Source organism: Rana temporaria, chromosome 3 (genome assembly GCF_905171775.1).
Source record: "Rana temporaria chromosome 3, aRanTem1.1, whole genome shotgun sequence".
NCBI lineage: Eukaryota > Metazoa > Chordata > Amphibia > Anura > Ranidae > Rana > Rana temporaria.
In genome coordinates this window covers 150,792,227-150,815,456 of record NC_053491.1, presented here as the reverse complement: position 1 = coordinate 150,815,456, position 23,230 = coordinate 150,792,227, and the positions used below count along the sequence as shown (strand labels likewise).

The 23,230-nt window shown below is 39.5% G+C and overlaps 1 protein-coding gene across 2 annotated transcripts in view; it reads right to left on the bottom strand.

Moving 5' to 3' along the window:
• The window catches only part of TAFA5 (TAFA chemokine like family member 5), a 596,064-nt gene that overhangs the window by 274,469 nt on the left and 298,365 nt on the right, over window positions 1-23,230 (bottom strand). For both annotated transcript variants that reach the window (XM_040343646.1, XM_040343647.1), the window contains exon 2: window positions 8,625-8,774. In XM_040343646.1, the coding sequence (XP_040199580.1) occupies window positions 8,625-8,774 (150 nt within the window). The remainder of the gene's footprint in view (window positions 1-8,624; window positions 8,775-23,230) is intronic.

The window sequence follows — 23,230 nt, the reverse complement described above, 5'->3', positions numbered from 1 at the left end:
CCATTGTATAGCCTGTAGAGGTCTGTGCGTCCCTCCATGGATATGCCTCCCAGACCATCACTGACCCACCACCAAACCGGTCATGGTGATCAATGTCACAGGCAGCATAAAGTTCTCTGCGGCTTCTCCAGACCCTTTTACGTCTGACACATATGCTCTCATCTGTGAAAAGCATGGGGCACCAGTGGCGGACCTGCCAATTCTGGTGTTCTATGGAAAATGCCAATCAAGCTCCACAGTGTCCGGCAGTGAACACAAAGCACACTAGAGGACGTTGGGCCCTCAGGCCACCCCCATGAAGTCTGTTTCTGATTGTTTGGTCAGAGACATTCACACCAGTGGCCTGCTGGAGGTCATTTTGTGAGGCTCTGGCAGTGTACCTCCTTGCACAAAGGAGCAGATACCGGTCCTGCTGATGGGTTAAAGACCTTCTACGGCTCTATCCAGCTCTCCTAGAGTAACTGCCTGTCTCCTGGAATCTCCTCCATGCTCTCGAGACTGTGCTGGGAGACACAGCAAACCTTCTGGCAATGACCTTTATAGGGTCCAAGTATCACCTTGTGCTAACAGTAGTGACACTGACCCTAGCCAAATGCAAAACTAGTGATAAACAGCCAGAAAAGATGAGTAGGCAAAAAACATATGTCAGACACCTTCACCTGAAAAACCATTCCTGTTTTGGAGGTTGTCTCATTGTTGCCCATCTAGTGCACCTGTTGTTAATCAGTTTCAGCTGTTTTGCTGTTAATTGAAATTAACAACCCCCCTGATTACACCCCCCCCCCCTGCTACTTAACTGACCAGATCAATATCTGGTCTAGACTAATAACACCCTAGACTTAAATTGTGCTTACTTTTTCTTCTGAAAAATGTTTTTTTTTTGTTTTTGGGTTCGGCGGGCGGCATGATTGAAGATGAATTTACATTTGGGGACACTGTTTTTTACTTTTTCATAAAGGAATGGTCTCTGTTTTTATTACTTAAAAAAAAATGGTGAATGGATAGAGGTACTATGTACCCCATACTTTTTCACATGGGGGGATCTGGGGGCCCCCTCTTAATGGGGGTCCCAGATTATGATACACCCCCTGCCCACAGATCCCCACACCCACAACCCAGGGTTGTGGGGAAGAGACCGTTGTCACATCAACATGGGGACAAAGTGCGCTTGCTTTCCCCCCCATTTCCTGACCTGCCAGGCTGCATGCTCAGATAAGGATCTGGCATATGTTTTGGGGGAGACCTCACACCAATGTTCTCTAAAATAACGGCTTGAGGTCCCCCCAAAATCCATACTAGACCCTTATCTAAGCATTTTGGGGTCCCCCCAAAATCCATGCCAGACCCTTACCATTAATATCCATACCAGACCGGTTGCTGGCGATTGCATCCAGGAGTCACTTTTAAATGTTTGTTTTTTTAGAAATGTAATTTTAGCTGCAGCATGCACTATGCATGCTACAGATGTGCCACTTTACAGGTAGACTAAGGGACCCCCCCCCAGGAACTATATTTAAAGGAATTTTCCATTTTTATTGTTGCACTTTAAGCATCCTTAAAATCACTGCTACCCCCAGGTCAGTACCCAAACCCCAATACCCCTTGTATGGCCAATTACTTGCATATGAGCCTTCATAATGGGCACTTTTGATTTTTTCTGTTCGGCTCGCATAGGCTTAATTAAAACTCGTAATTTGTATTCTCTGAGGAGCTTGAGCAGATTGATGGCACTTGTAGGAACCCCCATACTACCAAAGGGTAAGCCCCCTTTTATTTATTTTCTATATTCATACCCATCTCACTTATGTTATCTTCTACCCCCTTATCTTCATAATGGGAACCTCCCCACTTACTTGAACTATATATGCCTACCAAATATTGGATTTTCCATTTTTCACAAAGATGGTTGTTCAATGCTTATCTACAGCTTAGTATGTAACCTTAGACTTTACTTGACATCCATACGCTGTAAAAAAACAAAAAAACAAAAACTGTTCTTACTCTTTAACAGCTGTACATATCATATTGTGACACTAATCCTTTTCTTCCACCTGTGTATAGTTCTAATGTATGCTCTGCACAACTCTTATTTTTCTAAATAAAGAATTACAAAAAAATCGAAGTTTTAAAAACAGAACAGAAATATAGAGTCTGTTTTTGCTATCTTCCTGGCATCTGCAATGCCAAAACCCTATCCCATCCCATAATATTTGTTGGGCTACTACATCAGGATGGGACAAGTGCCATTTTCAGGCAAGACTTAGCCTAGAAATGCTCCTAACTTTTTTTAATAACATTGAGACACTGTTCAGCATAAAATTATTTGTTTGTAGCTGGATAGTAAATTAATCATTGGAAAGAAAATCATTTGTTTAACATGGAGAAAGAAAAGTGATGAATGTCTCTGCAGGTGGTATTAAATAATTTGCAATTAACAGCTAAATTTGTCACTAAAAGTAATGGAATAATATAATGTTTTTTTTTCCTCTCCTGGCAATTATGATTTGTTATTAATAAACTGAAGAAGACTTATGGGTTTACTCTTTATTGGATCAGTTAACAGCAAAAAATAAATCACTCTCGAATTTGCTAAAGATTTACAGTGTATACACAAGCAACTGTGATTTCTAGATATTGGAGTTCCTTTATTTTTATGAAAATATGGGAAGGCAGTGTGACCCATACAGTATCATTCTAATGACGGCCATACATGGATCGAAATTTGTCCGGTTCTGCAGGAACTGGCCAAATTTCTATCCACATACAGGCACCCTGTAGAAGTAGACTTCTGTCAGGATTTCCCAGCTATAGCTGGTAGCACTGATCATTGTATTCTGATGTTGGGAAAGGCTTACCTCCATCAGAACACAATAGCACATAGGGAGGATTTCCCACATCCACATTAAATGTGTGGAAGAGGAATCAGATATTTTTTTCCATTTAACCCCCTGGTTGAATAAAAAAAAATATGAATGCTTGGGGCTGCCTTAGGGTAGGCAGAATTCCTTTATAAGGTGTCCATACTCTAATGCCCTGTAACACAATCAGTTTGTCTGATGAAAACGGACCGATGGACTGTTTTCATCGGACAAACCGATCGTGTGTGGGCCCCATCGGTTTGTTTTTCATCGGTGAAAAAAAATAGAACATGTTTTAAAATGTTCCTATGGATAAAAAAAACGATTGTCTGTGTGGAACTCCATCGGAGAAAAATCCATGCATGCTCAGAATCAAGTTGACGCATGCTCGAAAGCATTGAACTTCATTTTGCTCAGCACGTCGTAGTGTTTTACGTCACCGCGTTGGACACGGTCAGATTTTTGACTGATGATGTGTAGGCAAGACTGATGAAAGTCAGCTTCATCGGATATCCGATGAAAAAATCCATCGGATTAGATTCCATCAGATATCCGATCGTGTGTACAGGGCATTAGCAGGTATTTTGGTAGAATGCATGGTTTTTGACCAGTGGTCTCCAAACTGTGGCCCGGGGGCTGGATGTGGCCATTTTCTTGCCTTTATCTGGCTCTTGGGGCACTATTCCTCCCTCTGATATGAGGCACTATTCTGCCAAATGACACCAACAATGGGGCACTATTCCTCCCAATTACACCAATGATGGGACACTATTCTTCCCCCTAAATCCAAATGTGCCGATGTTTATTCCCACTGATGGTAGGAAAATTTCCACTACCGCTGGTCACAGTTAGGGCAAAACAAATCCCCCAAAGTCTGAAGAACAATAAAATTACCCTTTGTTTAGAAAGTTTGGAGACCCTTGTTTTAGACCCTATATGCCACATTAGGTCCCATGTCTTTAAAATCTTCAATACTTTATTACAAATGTATACTTTACTATTTTATCTATACATATTTCTGTATGTGTGGTCCTCATAGCTTAAAGTAGATTATAACCCATTTACTAAAATATTGCATATGTTTTAACATGTTAATGCCATTCCAAGATTTGCTTCTATTTAAATAGGCAGCTTTCATCAAGAACACATTTTGATCCTGTTATGGCTATATTTGCAGAAATGCTTTCTGTTATAGGGTGACAACTATCCCTTAATTGTGCCCCTGCATTGTTACCCTATTACATGTTTTGCTGATGACTAGCATTGCTGACACTGCTGCCTCTATCTGGAAGCCAATCAAGGTCAATTATGTAGGCAGAAGGTGGCAAAAGGCTGAAGGAGATCTGGAGGAGATCAGTAGCTCTAAGATTAAAAAACATTGTAAAAAAACATTGTAAAATAGGGTGGACAAGGTATTTTATAATGAAAGATGGTTTATGATACAGCACTTTATTTAACTAAATGTCATTCAGTTTAGAGTTTAGATCTACCTTTTAACACACAAAGTGCATCTCTGCCTCGCCCCCACGTCACTAGATTTAAATGACAACAGCAGGAACCAATGGCTCCCCATGCTCTCACTGAGTCCAGAAAGGAGGGAGAGAGAGAGAGCAGTGACACCGCTCTCTGGCACAGTGCTGGACCAAGATCAGGCTTAGGTAAGTATTTGGGTAGGGGGAGCTGCAGGGAATGCATTAAGGTAAAAAAAACCTTTAGCCTTTTCAACCACTTTCAGATGCTTAATGAAATGGTCAGAAGGCAAATAAGAATTCAGCTACACAGGAAGACCCCCTTATTTTCACAAGATGGTACCCATGCTATAGCTATCACAATCATACATACTACACGTTTCTTTTTTCTTTTTATTTTAGAAAAGCATACCTGTTTTAACAACATTTAGAAAAGTATACATTTGTTCATTATTACCATATTAATACTAGAAGAAATCCTATCAATGTGGGTATTAGTGGAGTTAGTGAATAATGCAATATTGTAAAACAATATTGAATATTCTACAAAGACAAAGGTGAAACAATATATGTAGCAGGACTAACTAGTCCTCTTATACAGTACAGTAAGGAGAGTCACATCACTGATCTATTCAAGGCACATCTCCATCTATCACCATAGATTTGTTCTGCCTAAGCCACCTCCAGTCAATTCCAGCTACAAAAATAGACATGCCATTGAATAACATTTGTAGAGGCCAAATAGGCTTGGAACTTTGTTTTTCTGTTGTATAAATCAATATATGACCCTAACATTTCCCTTGAAGTTACTGAGTAGAAGAGCTGAACATCTATTGTGTACTAGTAATGTGGCTGTCAGAACATATTCCCTATTCTGCTGTTAAAAGGTAAAATATATATTTCTATGTTATATATTAAAATAATAGAAGAGATGCTGCTTACTGCAATGTTGTGCCAGTGATTTTGCTGAACTAGCTAGATGTTTTATATTAATTCATTACATGGACTATCAGGCTACATCCTACCTTTCTTTAGATGTGACAGCAAAGATCAATGAAGCATATATTATTCGCCCAATAGGTCATCAAAGAAAATGGTAGAATTGAGTCCAGGGTGTACAGAGTAAATTAACAAAGTGGCTCTTGGGGCTTATATTTCCTAATAGTCAGAGAATAAGCAGTTCACTGTACAACTACTAGAATAAAAGGATAATAGTAGACCATTAAACATAGCAGAGCATTGTTGGGTCCTTTAAAAAAATGTTTAAGTTTTATTTTAAGAATTATATTATACACAGTATGCAATTTAAAAAAAATCTGTATAAATGTATATACAATATACTGCAGAATTAAAAAAAAAACACACAGATGTTTTATTGATGATGACAACAAAATGATCTGCTCTGTCACCAACCATTTTAAACTACTAATCAATTTTAAAAAAAATGCCCTTTAAAATGTTTCATGCTAACTACACTTTGCCTAGTTTTCTGAGTAATGTGGAAAAGTACTAAAGATTTTAACGTCTTCAGTTTAGTAAAGAATTCAGAAAATAGACATGGCATATACTGTTGCTTCTTTCCAGTGCTAAATAAAGTTGTTTTTGGAATAACTTGTCTACTAAACAATGTTATGTCACCATTTAGTAGTTAAACAACAGGTGCATTACATTATGTGCATGTTAACATGTTAACTTGTTGCTAATGCAATCCCAGTTTTAGTCCGTCGGGTTCAATATTGAGTTGGCCCACCCGTTGCAGCCATAACAGCTTCAACTTTTCTGGAAAGACTGTCCACAAGGTTTAGGAGTGTGTCTATGGGAATGTTTGACCATTCTTCCAGGAGGCCATTTGTGAGGTCAGGCACTGATTTTTGATGAGGAGGCCTGGCTCGCAGCCTCCGCTCAAATTCATTTCAAAGGCGTTCTAAAGGTCAGGACTTTGTGCAGACCAGTCATGTTCCTCCACCCCAAACTCACTCTCCCATGTCTTTATGGACCTTGCTTTGTGCACTGGTGCACAGTCATGTTGGAACTGCAAGGGATCATCCCCAAACTGTTCCCAAAAAGTTGGGAGCATGAAATTGTCCAAAATGTCTTTGTATACTGACACCTTAAGATGTCCCTTCACTGGAACTAAGGGACCAAGCCCAAGCCCTGAAAAACAACATCAGTGCCTGAGCTCACAAATGTGCTTCTGAAAGAATGGTGAAACATTCCCATAAACACACTCCTAAACCTTGTTGAAGCTGTTATATCTGCAAAGGGTGGGCCAATTCAATATTGAACCCAACAGACTAAGACTGGGATGCCATTAAAATTGATGTATGTGTAAAGGCAGGTGTCCCAATACTTTTGACAATATAGTGTACATTGCACATTAATAATTATGCTACCAAAATGAGTGTGTGCTGTAAAGTGCCTCCAGAATTTTTCCTGTCTCTGCTCACTGGAGGCTGCCATTTTTCTGAAGCCCAGAGCCCCTGAGCAACAATAAATCTTTAGGCTGTCAGCAGATCAGGAGAATGTGAACACTGAAGGAAGCCAGGGTGAATATGAAAGCCACGTTATCTGTAACAGCATGCTGCTGGTGGGCTTTGTTATAAAGTAAGAATTTCATGATGCAATGCATACTAGCACATTATGGCATTGTCTTTCAGGTTTTTTTTTTAGAAAAAGGTGCAGTTTACTACCACTCTAAATAGAAGTTTAGACAAACAATGAATAATGTCACATGTTTTAGAAATACAAACATTATTGTATTACATCATTTAGTTCATAAAACTACAGGCAATATCTGACATGCTTTGGCATAAATAGCCTTAAAGTAAGCTAACTCAATCATGGTTTAATTGTAATGCAATACAAACTCTGTCCATAGGTCATTATGATGATTATTCTCAAAAAGTACGTCTTTGTATATAAGCAACGGAAATGAAACTTTGTTTGACATGACAGTACCTGCAAAAGGATGCAATTTGTTTATGTGACACAAAATTGCATTCTTTCCAAAGACAAACATTTGCCTCACAGAATTAGCATGTGAGAAGGCTCCAGGCTGCTACTGTTTTGGCAGTGAGTCATATGCAGTGATCATTTTAATGAGAGACAAAATACTAGAAACAAAAAGGAAAAAAGGAGAAATACTATTCTAACAATACTGCAAGTGTTTTTTTTATTATTTATTTTTTTCAACTGCATTAACTTTCACGCAGGAAAAGTCACATTAGCCTAAGGGTGGCATTAAAACTCTGAATCTGAATTGGAGCAAAATGCATTTTTTAAGCTACTAATCGGGTAGCAGTGGGTACATCTCATAAGCTACATTTTTCATTTGTATTATTCAAAAATGTTTTGAGTCCAGTTATTCAGGATTCAAGGAATATTAGAACGCTCCATTAAATGTCTGGCTTACTATTTTACATCTTTATCCTCAGCTCTACGGCAGTAAAACAACACTTTGTTACACCCCACTGGAGAGCATAAACATGTTTTGAAATGCATACATGCATTATAAACATTTTGTGTGCACCGCATACAATACTGAATCAAGTATACAAGCAATAAAATATAACAGACTGTTAAAATGTGTGGGTATCACATTGTGCAAGCTATTATTTAACAAGTCTATGTGGCCTTAGAATTCCAAAGTAGGATCTTAAAAAACTTGATTCTACAAAAGAGACAATTGCAAACAATGACAAGTGTCCTTTGTTCCTCTGTGAATCTTTCTTAAATCATGAAAGACATAGCTAAACAACCATAGGCCTTTAATGTGAAATCTGAAGCTGGTTCCTATGGCATATCCACAATAAAAACAACAACAATGAGAAAAATACATTACAAATAGTCCTCATAATAAAAGTCCTGTTATGCCCCGTACACACAATTAGAATTTCCGATGGACTTTTTCCGATCGTGTGTAGCCCCATCCGATGAATTCCATCGGGCTTTAGATATAGAACATGTTCTATCTTTTTCCGATGGAATTCCGTCGGAATTCCAATGTGATTTGGCCGGGCAAAAGCCTGATCGTGTGTATGCGGCATAAGAATAAATGATCTAACAACAAGCAGAACAAAGTACAAATATGGGCCCACCACAGAACAAAGTACTCTGTGGTGGGAATATATTACTCCCATGACAGAATTCCTTTAGCTGAGTTATAGCTGGACCTACTCAAGAAATTAGGACATTTACTAAACCACTATAATATATACTATAATATATACTCAACATATTTAAATATCTTCATAATTTCAAAACTTTTTAAAAATATGTATTAATAAGGGACGCTTACCATCTACACAGGCTGGCCTTGCTCTTGTTGTGCCGGCAATCTGTCCTTTTCTACATGCACAGCGAGCTGTTTGTCGGGCTATAGTCCTTCGGGGCTGACTACTATCTCTGTCGTATGTAACAACCTCACACGTACCTGCAGCCAGTTGACCTGGAAAAAAAGAGGCAGCAACAGGTAGCAATGTCAGAGAATGCACTACAAGCAATCAATTATACGTAAACAGAGTGAGACCCAATGCAGCAAAAGCCACTTCTCTACAAATGGGAAATAAGCTGGAGGATGTAATCAAACTGAGATGACATATAATTTTTCTCAGAGCTGGACATGTCAAAACCCAGCAAAGTGATGCTGTCAAGAAAATTGTTATTGGCCTACAGAAGGAGAGCTGGGTCAATCAGGTCAGAGTTACTTTGATATAGTTGAGAACGCAAGTACAGAGATAGGATTTTTTGAACTAAGGGTATATTGTTACATTTAGTAAATAATAAATGCTATTTTATATTTATATGTATAGAAAAATCTGTTAGTAGCTGATGCAGGTTTGAAATAGGCATGCCACTGGCTGAAAGAAATATACCAAAACATTTTTTTTCCTGCATTAACATGCATTGCCTTTATTTTGAAATGCTATCCTAAATGTGAATTATTATCTTCCCAGGTGTGAAATTTATAAATTATGCAGTAGCTAATGAAGGTGAAAAACTGTTGTTAATGAGGCAACTGCTATTATTAATAACAACTGCTGGAGACGTAATGCAACTGTTTTTTAAACTTTCTTTTGATCAGTGTGCTTCAACCTCTTTTTCAGCCAAGGCACCCTTTAAAATGATGTAAAGCTCGAGGCACCCCATTTTTATATGTAAACAACTAAAGTAATAGTTTTACATAATGCAGCAGCATTTTTCCCATTGCCATCAGGGAAAATATATAGGACACTTAAAACACACACTAATCGCTTAAAGCATAGTTTTTTTTCCCCTAAGGCTGTATTGTCCATAACCCCATCAGGTACAGTGTTCTAGGAATTGTATGTGGAATTCTAAAAAAAATGAATTTGTATTTATTTTTTAAATAACATTTTATATTTTGATGTATTTAAATATATATGTGGGCATGTGCATATGTAGGGGTTATTTTTACTGGAAATCATATATTAAACAATAATCAGACCTGTGTGCAGAAATAACAACACAGCACATTAATATGAGAGCTATACCTGCACCCTTCTACAAGTATAGGTAAACTGACTGCCACATTTTTAATCTTTGTAATCATAAAGGTTTAATTTGCATGAAATGATCAATTAACACATATAGCATGGGAACCTACAATAATTCCATATATCTCTTGTACTTTGATGGTTCTGAATTCAACACCATTTAGTTGTGACTTAACAGCTGAAAAGCATGGTAGCTAAGTGGTTAGCACTTCTGTCTAGCAGCACTGCTTGAACAAAGTTTGCATGTTCTCCCTGTTCCTTCACAAGTTTCCTGCCACACTCCAAAGATATGCTGATGGTTAAATTGGCTCTAATGTGTGTATGAATGTGAGTTAGGGACCATAGATTGTAAGCTCTATGAGGATACAGACTGATGTAAATGTACAATATGTAAATTGATGGTGCTATATAAGTACCTGTTATAAATAAAGTAATCACCCATGGAATAAGGGTTCAGTCAGCGCAAAACTAAAACTAAACTTCTAACCAAAACAGCTGAACACTCAAGGTCAATATAACAATCCTTATGGAAAACAGTGCAATTCTAAATAAAACAACACTAAAATATCACTAAAATATAATATAATCATATTTGGCAAAAGAGAACCATAAAAACAGTTCCAATTTAAAGTAAAATAGCCAATTAGAAGCATGAGACTATGATATGAGACTAAGGCAGGGGTGCCCACAGGTTTAAATGTTGAGTCCGACCTGAACTGCTTTATTTCAGATTGTAAAATTATCATTTAACACATCATTTGTCACTATGAGATTTGCGATTTTATTAATCACTAATGGGTTCATGATTCCATATATATAATTAGATGATGGGGCAGATCCACAAAGAGAGTACGCCAGCGTATCAGTACTGATACGCCGGCGTACTTTCAAATTTCAGGCGTCGTATCTTTGTTTTGAATCCTCAAAACAAGATACAACGGCATCTGGGTTAGATCCGACAGGCGTACGTCTTCGTACGCCTTCGGATCTAAGATGCAATTCTTCGGCATCCGCTGGGTGAAGTTCCCATCGTAATCCGGGTCGAGTATGCAAATTAGCTATTTCCGATGATCCACGAATGTACGAGCGGCCGTCGCATTCTTTTACGTCGTCTCTAGTCGGCTTTTTCCGGTGTATAGTTAAAGCTGCTGTTTGGTGGCGTACTCAATGTTAAGTATGGCCGTCGTTCCCACGTATAATTTTAATTATTTTTTTTCGTTTGCGTAAGTCATCCGTGAATCGGGCTGGATGTAATTTACGTCCACGTCAAATCATTGCGACGTCATTTAGCGCAATGCTGGATGTAATTTATGTCCACGTCAAAACAATGACGTCATTGCGACATCATTTAGCGCAATGCACGGCGGGAAATTTAGGGACGGCGTATGCGCAGTTCGTTTGGCACGGGGACGCGCTTCATTTAAATAAAACACGCCCCCAACTCACCGATTTGAATTAGGCGCCTTCTTAATTCTCGTACAAGTTCATAGGATCACAAAACCTGCTTAAAACCGGTCAAATGAAGATCACAAGTAGGTCACCTGCAGGTCAGAAATATCTCAAACTTATGTCAAACTGATGCCATCGAAAGAAGTCCAAAGCCTAATAACAAAGGTCCTTAGGTTCCTGTGTTATAGCAGAAGCACTACTGGGCTTTAATACCGCGTACACACGATCAGTTTTTGGCTTGTAAAAAACAACGTTTTTCAGCCTCTCAAAAAAACTACGTTTTTTCCAACTTCATGATTAAAACAATGTTGCCCACACATGATCGTGAAAAAGAAAATGCTCTAGCAAAGCGCGGTGACGTACAACATGTATGACGGCACTATAAAGGGGAAGTTCCATGCGGATGATGCCACCCTTGGGGCTGCTTTTGCTGATTTTGTGTTTGTAAAAGACTTTTTTGTCTGTTACAGCGTGATGAATGTGCTATCTCCATTACGAGCGGTAGTTTTACCAGAACGAGCGCTCCCATCTCATAACTTGCTTCTGAGCATGCGTGGGTTTTTCACGTTGTTAAAGCCCACACACGATCATTTTTTACAACTCGAAAAACGACATTGTTTAAAACATCGTTAAAAAATAGAGCATGTGAATCAAAGATGTGGCAGATTTGATGGTAGGCCCCGCCTTAAAATCCTTCCGTTCCCTACAATTGGAGTTCGACTTATCCTCTAAGGACTTGTATACATATTTACAATTGACTCATATTTTGCAAACGCGGTGGGTGACAGCCATTTCTCTACCCTGGTTTATAAAGCAATTTTACTATAGTCCTTCTGCCAAGACTAAAGGCATTTCCTTGTTTTATCTGCTGCTCAATAATAAAGATGTGTTTTCCAAATCCTCTTCAATGGTGGCATGGGAAAAAGAGATTGGGATAGAGTTTACCTCGGACCAATGGTGTAAGGCATACAAGGTGACATAAAAAATAAAATATAAAAAGTACAGCGCAAAACTCAAATATATAAATGATACTGGTATACTCAAACACCAATACCATAAGTGTGAATATGAATATGCAAAAAAAAAAAAAAAAATGAGAAAAAAAAAAAAAAAAATTATTAAAAATTAAATACAATTCAAACAAACAGTCCAAAAGTCCATAAGTGTCAGAAGATGAGTGAATTAAACGAAAATAAATCTCCACCACGTGACAATCCACCAAAATGTTGAAGTGATCCCTCCACCGTTGTAGATGGCTACTCTCACCTTCATATATGGACCACTGATTTAACAGATGGTCAATAAAGCAAATCAAATAGGCAGGTCATGAACAGGAACCAGGCTGATGTATTAGATCCTCATAAGACAACCAAACCGCAAAGGACAGGTGCATGTAAAGAGATAATCACAGACTAAGTGCTCACTGTTGCAATGTGTGGATTTATTCTTTAAAAGAAGCAAAAGTCAGGCTACTCACATTTGGCCAGACAAAAAACGGCATGAAGTAACAATCTTTAGGAATGAACAGCAGATGAGCGACGTGATGTTTCAGGCTCCTAAACCACCGAAGGTGACATATGCGGCTACTAAATGTGTGAATTTGTGGGAATTAACGCATAAGATTGCACTTAGGTGGTACCTGACCCCGTATAGGATCGCAAAATTTGCTCCAAGTTCTTCAGCCTTGTGCTGGAGGAAGTGTGGAGAGGTGGGTACTCTTTTCCACACAATGTGGTCCTGTCCGGCATTAACCAGATACTGGGTAGAGGTGTTTCATTTACTTTACCAAGTTCTAAATCTTAGTATTAAGTTGAGCCGGGTTTGGCTCTTTTATCTCTAACCATTGATACTCTCCCGGTAGAAGCTAGGACAATAGTTGCCCATGTCCTACTGAGCGCCAGATTGGTGCTCGCTCGCCATTGGAAACAACACATACCTCCTTCTCTACAGGAAGTGATAATCACTACGCACACTCATGCCACATATGAACTGATGTATGCTTCTGCACAAGGGTCTCTCCACAAATTGGGTCTGCTGTGGAAACCATGGTTGGACTGGTATGCTGAAAACAAGGGGAATTGATGTTGTGGAGTCATGCATGTGGGTCAACTCTGGTGATTGTCTTATTCTGTTCTTAGATAATTTTATTTCTCTGTTGTCTTTATGGTTTGTGTTTAATTTTGTGAATATGGGCACGTGAATATCTCAGTATTTTTTTCCTTTATTGTTACTTATGAGAAATTCTTCTCTGATAACTTCAACTCATTGCTCAGTCATGTGACCCATTCGAGTTTCAAACATACATTTTACAGGTAACTACCTTTATATGACTATTGAAGAATAATCTGTCCAGTTCCGTAAGCAAAATCAATGGTATGCCTTTGCCTATGGCCTCGTACACACGGCCGAGGAACTCGACGTGCCAAACACATCGAGTTCCTCGGCCAGTTCAGCCCTGAAGCCGCCGAGGAGCTCGGCGGGCCGAGAGCTCCCATAGAACAACGAGGAAATAGAGAACATGTTCTCTATTTCCTCGCCGAGCTCCTCGTCGGCTTCCTCGGCCGAAAGTGTACACACGGCCGGGTTTCTCGGCAGAATTCAGCCAGAAACTCGGTCGGAAGCTGAATTCTGCCGAGGAAACTGGTCATGTGTACGGGGCCTAATACTTTCTGAGTATACAGTGTTTGACTGCATTTTGACCTTGTTACCTGTGGCTGTTGCATCAGCTCACCACTTTGATATGTTATTATATAAAAATGTTAATAAAGAAATTGAAATTAAAAATAGAGCATGTTCAATTTTTTTTTTTGTTGTTTTTCAAAATCCGAAAAATGCTCTGAAGCCCACACACGATCATTTTAAATTACATTTTTAAAAAACAATGTTTTTTACAACCCGAAAAATCGTGTGTGGGCGGCACAACAATATTTTTACCTAGTTGTGCTAAAGCTAAAAAAAAGTCACACTGGCAGCACAAGATGCACTGTAATAGTAAATCACACAAATGGCCACCGAACTGTGCTAAATTATACTTTACTAAATAATAGTAGACATGTCATAAATAATTCAAAGATAGTTTTTTTGTTTTTTAAGTTATTTACTATGGCTAAAACAAAAATTATATTAGTGAAAGTTGTTTTTTAGGGATATATGAAACATCACAGTACAGTAGAATATTTAATATTTACTCCTTTTCGTACCCACTTGGTGGATCCTATATAGCTTCAGCTTTTGTTCTTGTTAATTTATTGCTATGCTGTTAATAGCAGAAGATCAAATTACACTGCTGAATAATTCAAAAGAGATACACACCCTCCTCCATCTTTATCTGGAGATGGGCTTTAATAACAGATAATCTTCATCATAAAATGCTTGTTGTCTAAGTAATGCTTTGATTCATTTACCTAAATTGTTCAAAAGTCCAAAATAATTTTTTATGCTTTTGTTTTGTGCCAAATTAAAAGCTAATAGTAACCACTCATGCCCCGTACACACAATCACAATTTCCGTTGGCATAAACTCCGACTGATTTTTCTGATGGAATTCCGTTCAAGCTGTCTTGCATACACACTGTCACACCAAATTCCGACCGTCCAAAACGCGGTGACGTACAACACTACGACGAGCTGAGAAAAATTAAGTTCAATGTTTCCGAGCATGCGTCGACTTGATTCTGACCATGTATGTTTTATCCTCCGTCGGAGTTCCATACAGACAAACGAAATTTCCAAAATCATTTTTTTTCATCGGAAAAAAGAGAACAAGTTCACTTTCTAAGTCCATCGGAATTTCCGATGGAAAAACTCAGATGGGGCTCAATGTAAAAATTCCATCAGACTTTTTCCATCGGAAATTCCGTTCGTGTTTACAAGGAATAACTGTCAGCTGTAAGGCTACTTTTTTTCTCTTTTGTCCTTTCTTTCTTTTTTTGTTTCTGAAAATACCACACAAAGACATCAGCCTGACATAATGTCAAAACTGAAAAAGAGCAGCTTCTTATCTATTTTGTACTGGAGGAAACAATAGCATCAAAAAGAAACAAAGACACAAAATTAAATATGAGCTAGAATCACTCATATATTATGATGTATGCTTTTTAGATTGAAACCAATCAAACAAAATTATATACGCTACACTAACACTTCCATTACAGCTGAAAGCATCCCAATTCTGGATGTGAAGTATATGTGAGTTTCAGCACTTGCCACTGAAAGTTTGGAACCAGCTTTTAAGTAGGTCATAAAATAAAGCTGCATCTATTTTACATGTCATTATCTTTGTTGTGTTTTTCAGTTAAGAATTTTCACCAGAATTTGTGAAGTTGTTAAACTGCAAATTAAACATTAAAGTGTTATATGATCATGTACTTGAACTCTTCAAGTTTCACAGAATCATGCAACAGTATAGTATCTTTAATATACAGTACCTAAGTTGGAAATGCTATTTAAAATGTTGCCTTTAATAGCTTTTTTATGCTACATTTTTTATTGTTTGTACATGAGATACAATAGCACTGTACAAAGGTAAACATTATTCAACTATTTTGTTGACTTTGGTATACATTTGCTCTAATGTAAAATACAATATGTGAGCCAAATTTATAGAATAAGAAAAATAATATATTTGTTGTGACTGCTGCCACCCTATAAAGTAAAAAAAAAAGAACACTTGCCTAAATGATGTAAAATAGTGGGGTACTAGTTTTCATTATATGTGATGATCCTCAAAAAATATTATATAAATACCCACATTGAAATACATAAATGTGCAATTAAAAATAATAATGCAAAGCTCTATTGTCTCCAATCGACTAACTATATCAATCATATAGTATCACAACTAACACTAAATTCCAAATAGTGCAAAGCAGTCTCTATAAACTCATAAACATAAGTCCCTAGATACACCAAAACATCTTTTTCCACTGCAAATCAACCAGTGAAATCACAGAACACTCACCAGATAGCCTGCAACCACTTTGGCTAAAAGTGGTCAATATGCATTTGATTAAACCTCCACTTTATGTCAGGATCAGTTCAGCCCTTTGTTGTTTTTAACACAGGATAATTCCACCATAATATCACCACATCCTCATATATAGATAAACCAGAGGGATAGAAAAGTTATCATAGTGTACCAATTTTATTATGTACCGTAAGCAGTAAAAGAGAGACAGACATACAGATGTGCCCTTAGATTATGGGTGCCAAATCGGCACTAATACAGCCTGCAGCGTGTGAAATGTCAAGCACTGCCACGCCGCCAAGTCCTAGTCCTGAAAATATGAAATATGAACAAAGTCTATGCCTCTATAGTGTGTATGTGTCTCAATCAATAGCACTAACTGCCATTTCTTTCTACTGTCTCATTCCTCTGCTATCTGCATGAGTCACTTCTGACAGTGTTTTCTAAAGCCAAGAGAAAAAAGGTGATGGGGAGGAGTTCCAGCACACAACCTGTGATTGACAGCATCAGCTCTGTTCCTGTGTGCTGTGTGAAGGGTGTGTGTGTCTCTACCCTCCAATCAGCTCTTACTCAGCCTTTCAGAATGTAACTTAAGCTCTCATCCCCTGCTTTCTGAAAGCTTAGACAAACTGTATAAAGTCTGAACTTTGAACAGCTGTTTAGAAGAGAGGGTTGCAGATAAACACAGGTACAGCTTATGTAGGAAGATTTGAAGAAAAAAAAATCCCCTCTGGGTGATCAATGTACATTGCAAGTATTTTAACAAATTTTGTTGCAGATTCCTACCTGTTTCTACTCTACCATTTGCTTAAATATATCAATGTACACAGTGAATATGAATGGGACTGACTTTTTAATTTTTAATCAGCTGATGCGCTTGCAGAATTTTAATGAAGAAAGTTGCAGGATCTGTTTAGGAGTTTCTCCCCAAAATGATTTTTTTTTTTAATGCAGAGTATGCCTAAAATCTAGCTTGCATCTTAATACAGTCTTCTGTGAAATTTAGTAGGCCAATCCCACAAACAGAATATGACATTTCTGAGAAAGTTTTGTACACCAACTGTGTACAGAAGGCCTCCAGATTGCCATATTGCAGCTGCAGATTGAAAGGGAAATGTAATAAAAGCCAAATATATTACCGCTGCCGTGACTTGCCTTCATCTCACGGAGAGGCTAAACTGAAAATATTGGGCCAGATTCAGGTACATTTACGTTGCGAAGCGGCGGGGTAACATATCCCATTTACGTTACACCTCCGCAAGTTTACAGCGTAAGTGCCTGATTCACAAAGCTCTTACCTGTAAACTTGCGGCGGTGTAACGTAAATCAGCCCGCCTAATTCAAATGGGGCGGGCACCATTTAAATTAGGTGCATTCCCGCGCCGAACGTTCTGCGCATGCTCTGTGTGAAAATTTCCCGACGTGCTTTGCGCTAAATTACGGCGCCCCGACGTTTTTTTTTAGAACGGCGATGTGCGTTACATCGTTTCGTATTCCCGGACGTCTTACGCAAAAATTTTTGGGGAAATTTGACGCGGGAACAACGGCCATACTTTAACATGGCTGTTCTAAAGATAAGCCATGAAAAAGCAGGCCTAAGTTTGCGTCGGGAAAAACCGACTAGCGACGACGTAAGAGATTGCGACGAACGCGCGTATCTTCGTGGATCGCCGTAACTAGTCATTTGCATATTCTACGCCGACCGCAATGGAATCGCCACCTAGCGGCCGGCCTAGAATTGCATCCTAAGATCCGACGATGTAAGTCAATTACACCTGTCGGATCTTAGGGCTATCTATGCGTAACTGATTCTATGAATCAGCCGCATAGTTACGACAGGCGGATCACAGAGATACGACGGCGTATCAGGAGATACGCCGGCGTATCTCTTTTGTGAATCTGGCCCATAATTCTTCACTATCCATATGCTAAATGCAGTCAACATTTGTATACCCCAACTGTGGAAACAATCCTTTCCACCTTTCAAATCTATGTGGTCCACTAAATTTAACAAGAGTCTTTTTATGGAAGATCTCTGATCCACCCTACATAATTCAGAGGGGAGGTTCAGGACAACCTGGAGACTTTTGTGGTACTTTACATGGACCAATACCTGGACCAAGAATTGTGCCTCAAAACTCCAGTACTACATCATGATAAAATCTTTGGGGCAACTGGAAAGTGTAGTTCATTTATGTTTGAGCCAATTCCCCTCTGGGAAGCATCTGCTTTTGCCTCTTGCCCTCTGCTAGATGTTCTTCCCATCGCCCGCTCTTTTTTCTTTTTTTTTTGTTGTTGTAAGTCCTTTATTTTATTTTCCTGTGGTTTTATATCCCACAAGTCCACATGCCTTTCTTAAATGTTTTGTGAGTCCTCTAGACTAACCACCACCTCTATCTTCCTCTTTTGTGAAGCTTGGCACCTGAGATATACTTACTCAGTGGATTTTGGTCTGACAGCTCGAACAGAATTCCAACGAAAAATTCCATCGGATTTTATCCCATCGGAAATTCCGATCTTGTGTACAGGGCATTAGATGTGTTGGCTGCATTGATGCTTTTACCTATCCAGCTATCTTCTGTGATCTACAGAATTCCCTCTTCCCCCATGAAATGGAGATAAGCGCACTGGAGGTTGGAAGTTGGAGATGTTTGTAGTCCAGAAGAGTGACAATGCTGATACTCCGTAGCTACAATATGGCAAATGCGTTTTGTCACCCTAGGACAGATAGTTTGTTTTAAGCAGGCTCACCATGTGAAAATAAAATAAAAAAGCTAAAATGAAGAAAATGTATGCAGCTATCCAGGGCTGTCTTTAATATTGTTTGGACCCTGGGCATGCATTTTCTCCCCCCATGCAATTTTGCTCTTCACCCCAACATCGCAAAAAAGTACATACACTCTGTAACCAGCTGTCCACAGCCACCGATGTACCCCCTGTCCACAGCCACCTCTGTATCCACCCTGTCCACAGCCACCTCTGTATCCACCCTGTCCACAGCCACCTCTGTATGTCCCCCTACCCACAGCCACCTCTGTATAACCCCCCTGTTCACACCCACTTCTGTATCTCCCCCTATCCACAGCCACCTCTGTTGCCCCCTGTCCACATCCACCTCTGTATCCGCCCCTGTCCACAGCCACCTATGAACCACCCTGTCCACAGCCACCTCTGTATCCTCCCTTGTCTACAGCCACCTCTGTATCCCCCCTGACCACAGCCACCTATGTATCCCCCCTGACCACAGCCACCTCTGTATCCCCCCTGACCACAGCCACCTCTGTACCCCATGTCCACAGCCAGCTCTTCTATAGAGACCTCTGTATTCCCCCTTCCATAGCCACCTCTGTATCCTCCCCTTCCACAGCCACCTGTGCATCGCCCCCTTTTATAGCAACCTCCCTATCCCCCCTTCCATAGCCTCTGTATCCCCCACGTCCGTCCACAGCCATCATTGTAGCCCTCCCTTTAAAGAGTTCTCACCTCTATTTCACAAATTCACCCCCCTCCTTCTCACAGTTCTCACCCTCACCACAACACTTTTCATGAGACTTTGCTACAATTTTAAGTAGTGAGTGTACAGCTTGTATAACAGTGTAAATTTGCTGTCCCCTCAAAATAACGCAAGAAAAGTTTTGGGCCCAATTTCCAAATTGGGCCCAAAGTGTCAATATTTTGTGTGGCCACCATTATTTTCCAGCACTGTCTTAACCTTCTTGGGCATGGAGTTCACCAGAGCTTCACAGTTTGCCACTAGAGTCCTCTTCCATCCATGATGACATCATGAAGCTGGTGGATGTTAGAGGCCTTGCACTCCTCCACCTTCCGTTTGAGGATGCCCCACAGATGCTTAATAGGGTTTAGGTCTGGAGACATGCTTGGCCAGTCCATCACTTTTACTCTCAGGTTCTTTAGCAAGGCAGTGGTTGTCTTGAAGGTGTGTTTGGGGTCATTATCATGTTGGAAGTCTGCCCTGCAGCACAGTCTCTGAAGGGAGGGGAACCTGCTCTGCTTCAGTATGTCACAGTACATGTTGGCATTCATGGTTCCCTCAACAAACTGTAGCTCACCAGTGCTGGCATCACTCATGCAGACCTGGACCATGACACTTCCACCACCATGCTTGACTGTAGGCAAGACACACTTGACTTGTACTCCTCATCTGGTTGCCACGACACACGCTTGACACCATCTGAACCAAATAACATTGTTCCAGTAATCCATGTCCTTAGTCTGCTTGTCTTTCTTGTGCAACATCTTTAGATGAGGATTCCTTCTGGGACAACAGTCAAGCAGACCAATTTAATGCAGTGTGCGGTGTATGGTCAGAGCACTGACAGGCTGACCCCCACCTCTTCAACCCCAGCAGAAATGCTGGCAGCAGTTATACGTCTATTTCCCAAAGACAACCTCTGAATATGATGCGGAGCATGTGCACTCAACTTCTTTGGTCGACTATGGCGAGGCCTGTTCTGAGTGGAACCTGTCCTGTTAAACTGCTGTATGGTCTTGGCCACCGTGCAGCAGCTGCTCAGTTTCAGTGTCTTGGCACTCTTCTTATAGCCTATGCCATCTTTATGTAGAGCAACAATTATTTTGTCCAGATCCTCAGAGAGTTCTTTGTCATGAGTTGCCATGTTAAACTTCTAGTGACCAGTATGAGAGAGTGAGAGTGATAACACCAAAGGGACGGAAAATGGCTAATTGGGCAAAATGTTGACATTTTCACTTAGGGGTGTACTCACTTTTGTTGCAAGCAGTTTAGACATTAACCCCTTCAGCCCCAGAAAATGTTACCCCCTTCCTGACCAGAGCACTTTTTACAATTTTCCACTGCGTCGCTTTAACTGACAATTGTGCAGTCATTTGACGCTGTACCCAAACAAAATTTGTGTCCTTTTTTCCTACAAATAGAGCTTTCTTTTGGTGGTATTTGATCACCTATGCATTTTTTTTTGTGCTATAAACACAAAATGTTTTATTTTTTTTTGCTATAATAAATATCCCCAAATTGAAAAAGAAAAATAACAAATTTCCTCATCAGTTTAGGCCAATATATATTCTTCTACCTATATTTGATAAAATGCAAAAAGCGTATATTGATTGGTTTGCACAAAAATTATAGGGCCAGATTCACAAAAGAGATACGACGGCGTATCTCCTGATACGCCGTCGTATCTCTGAGATACGATTGTCGTATCTATGCGCCTGATTCATAGAATCAGGTTACGCATAGATAGCCCTAAGATCCGACAGGTGTAACTGTTACACTGTCGGATCTTAGGCTGCAATTCTAGGCCGGCCGCTAGGTGGCGATTCCATTGCGGTCGGCGTAGAATATGCAAATGACTAGTTACGCCGATTCACGAACGTCCGATTTGCCCGTCGATCTAAATTTACGTTGTTTCCGTAGAGATGTGTAGCGTAAAACTAAGCATGCCCTCTAGGTGGTCTAAGCAATGTTAAGTATGGCCGTCGTTCCCGCGTCGAATTTTTAAATTTCACGTCGTTTGCGTAAGTCGTCCATGAATGGCGCTGGACGCCATTTACGCTAACGTCGAAACTAATGACGTCCTTGCGACGTCATTTAGCGCAATGCACGTCGGGAAATTTTAGGGACGGAGCATGCGCAGTACGTTCGGCGCGGGAACGCGCCTAATTTAAATGGTGCCCGCCCCATTTTTATACAAATACACCATTTTTATACAAATACCTGTGCTGGCGCTCATGCTGGTGTTTGCGCATGGCTGGTGGCAATTTTGCCCCACAAACACATAGCAACAAAGCTTCATTAAAAGTGCTCACTAAAAAACATAAACATTTTGTCTCTAAACTTTTCCGGACACCACAAACACACGCATATCTCAATAAAATTAACTGCAAAATAATCAGATTAAGTATCAAGGGGTCTCTATATATATGGACATTTAATTTCAATAATGAACTGCAACACAAGCTTATTCAGCTTGAAGTGGTTGTCCACTGCATGATCTCCTCATACAGTATGTCTGATTAAACAAAGCAGGATAAAAATTGCGTAAAGCACATATGTGAATGTTACAGTATAGTGTGTGGTAAATTTCCCAGAGTATCCATGTGAATAACCTGTGCTGTACTGTGGTTCATACCACAGTAGTTAGTTATATTTATAATGCTTAAATCAAGTGTTTTACTACTTTACTTATCCAATCACATCTTAACACCACTTAACAGATAAGAAATAAATGATCTCCATGCTATAGGTCCTATAGGTCTAAAGGGCAAATTAACTAATTCTGGTATGTATATCTTAGGGGTAATGCAGATGGGTTCGTAGGAGACTTCTTCTCGCTAAAGAAAGAGCACGTTTTAAAGGTCTTAGGTTTTAAAAGAGGTAAGTATAGATATATACATTACACTTATCTTCACTTTCCTGATTGGAGAGCCCTTCATGTGTAAAATCTGATAGCCTGCATAGCTCATAATGCAATTCATAATGCAATGCTCAACATCATGTCTATTGTCAGCAAAATCCCCACAGGTTTGTTTTGGACTGACAGCTAATTCTGACAGGCTTAAGTGTGGCATGCAAGGACCATAAGCATGTCAACTCCTGAATTTTACAGATGAAGATCTCCAGATTTATCGAAACAGAATAAAAGGGTTTTGTAAAGGTTAATTTTTTATTTTCTAAATGGGTTCCTTTAAGCTAGTACATTGTTGGTTCACTTGCCTTTTCCTTCTGTTTCCCTTCTAAATGTTTTTTTTCCTTTGTTTTCTTTGAATTTCTCACTTCCTGTTCCTCCTCAGTAAGACTAACCACCGCTGGGATGATGGTGGGAAGCTTAGTGAGGAGAAACAGGAAGTGAGAAATTCAGACAAAGAAAAAAAAAACATTTTAGAAGGGAAATCGAAGGAAAAAGGTAAGTGAACCAACAATGCACTAGCTTAAAGGAACCTATTTAGAAAATAAAAAACAAACCTTTACAACCCC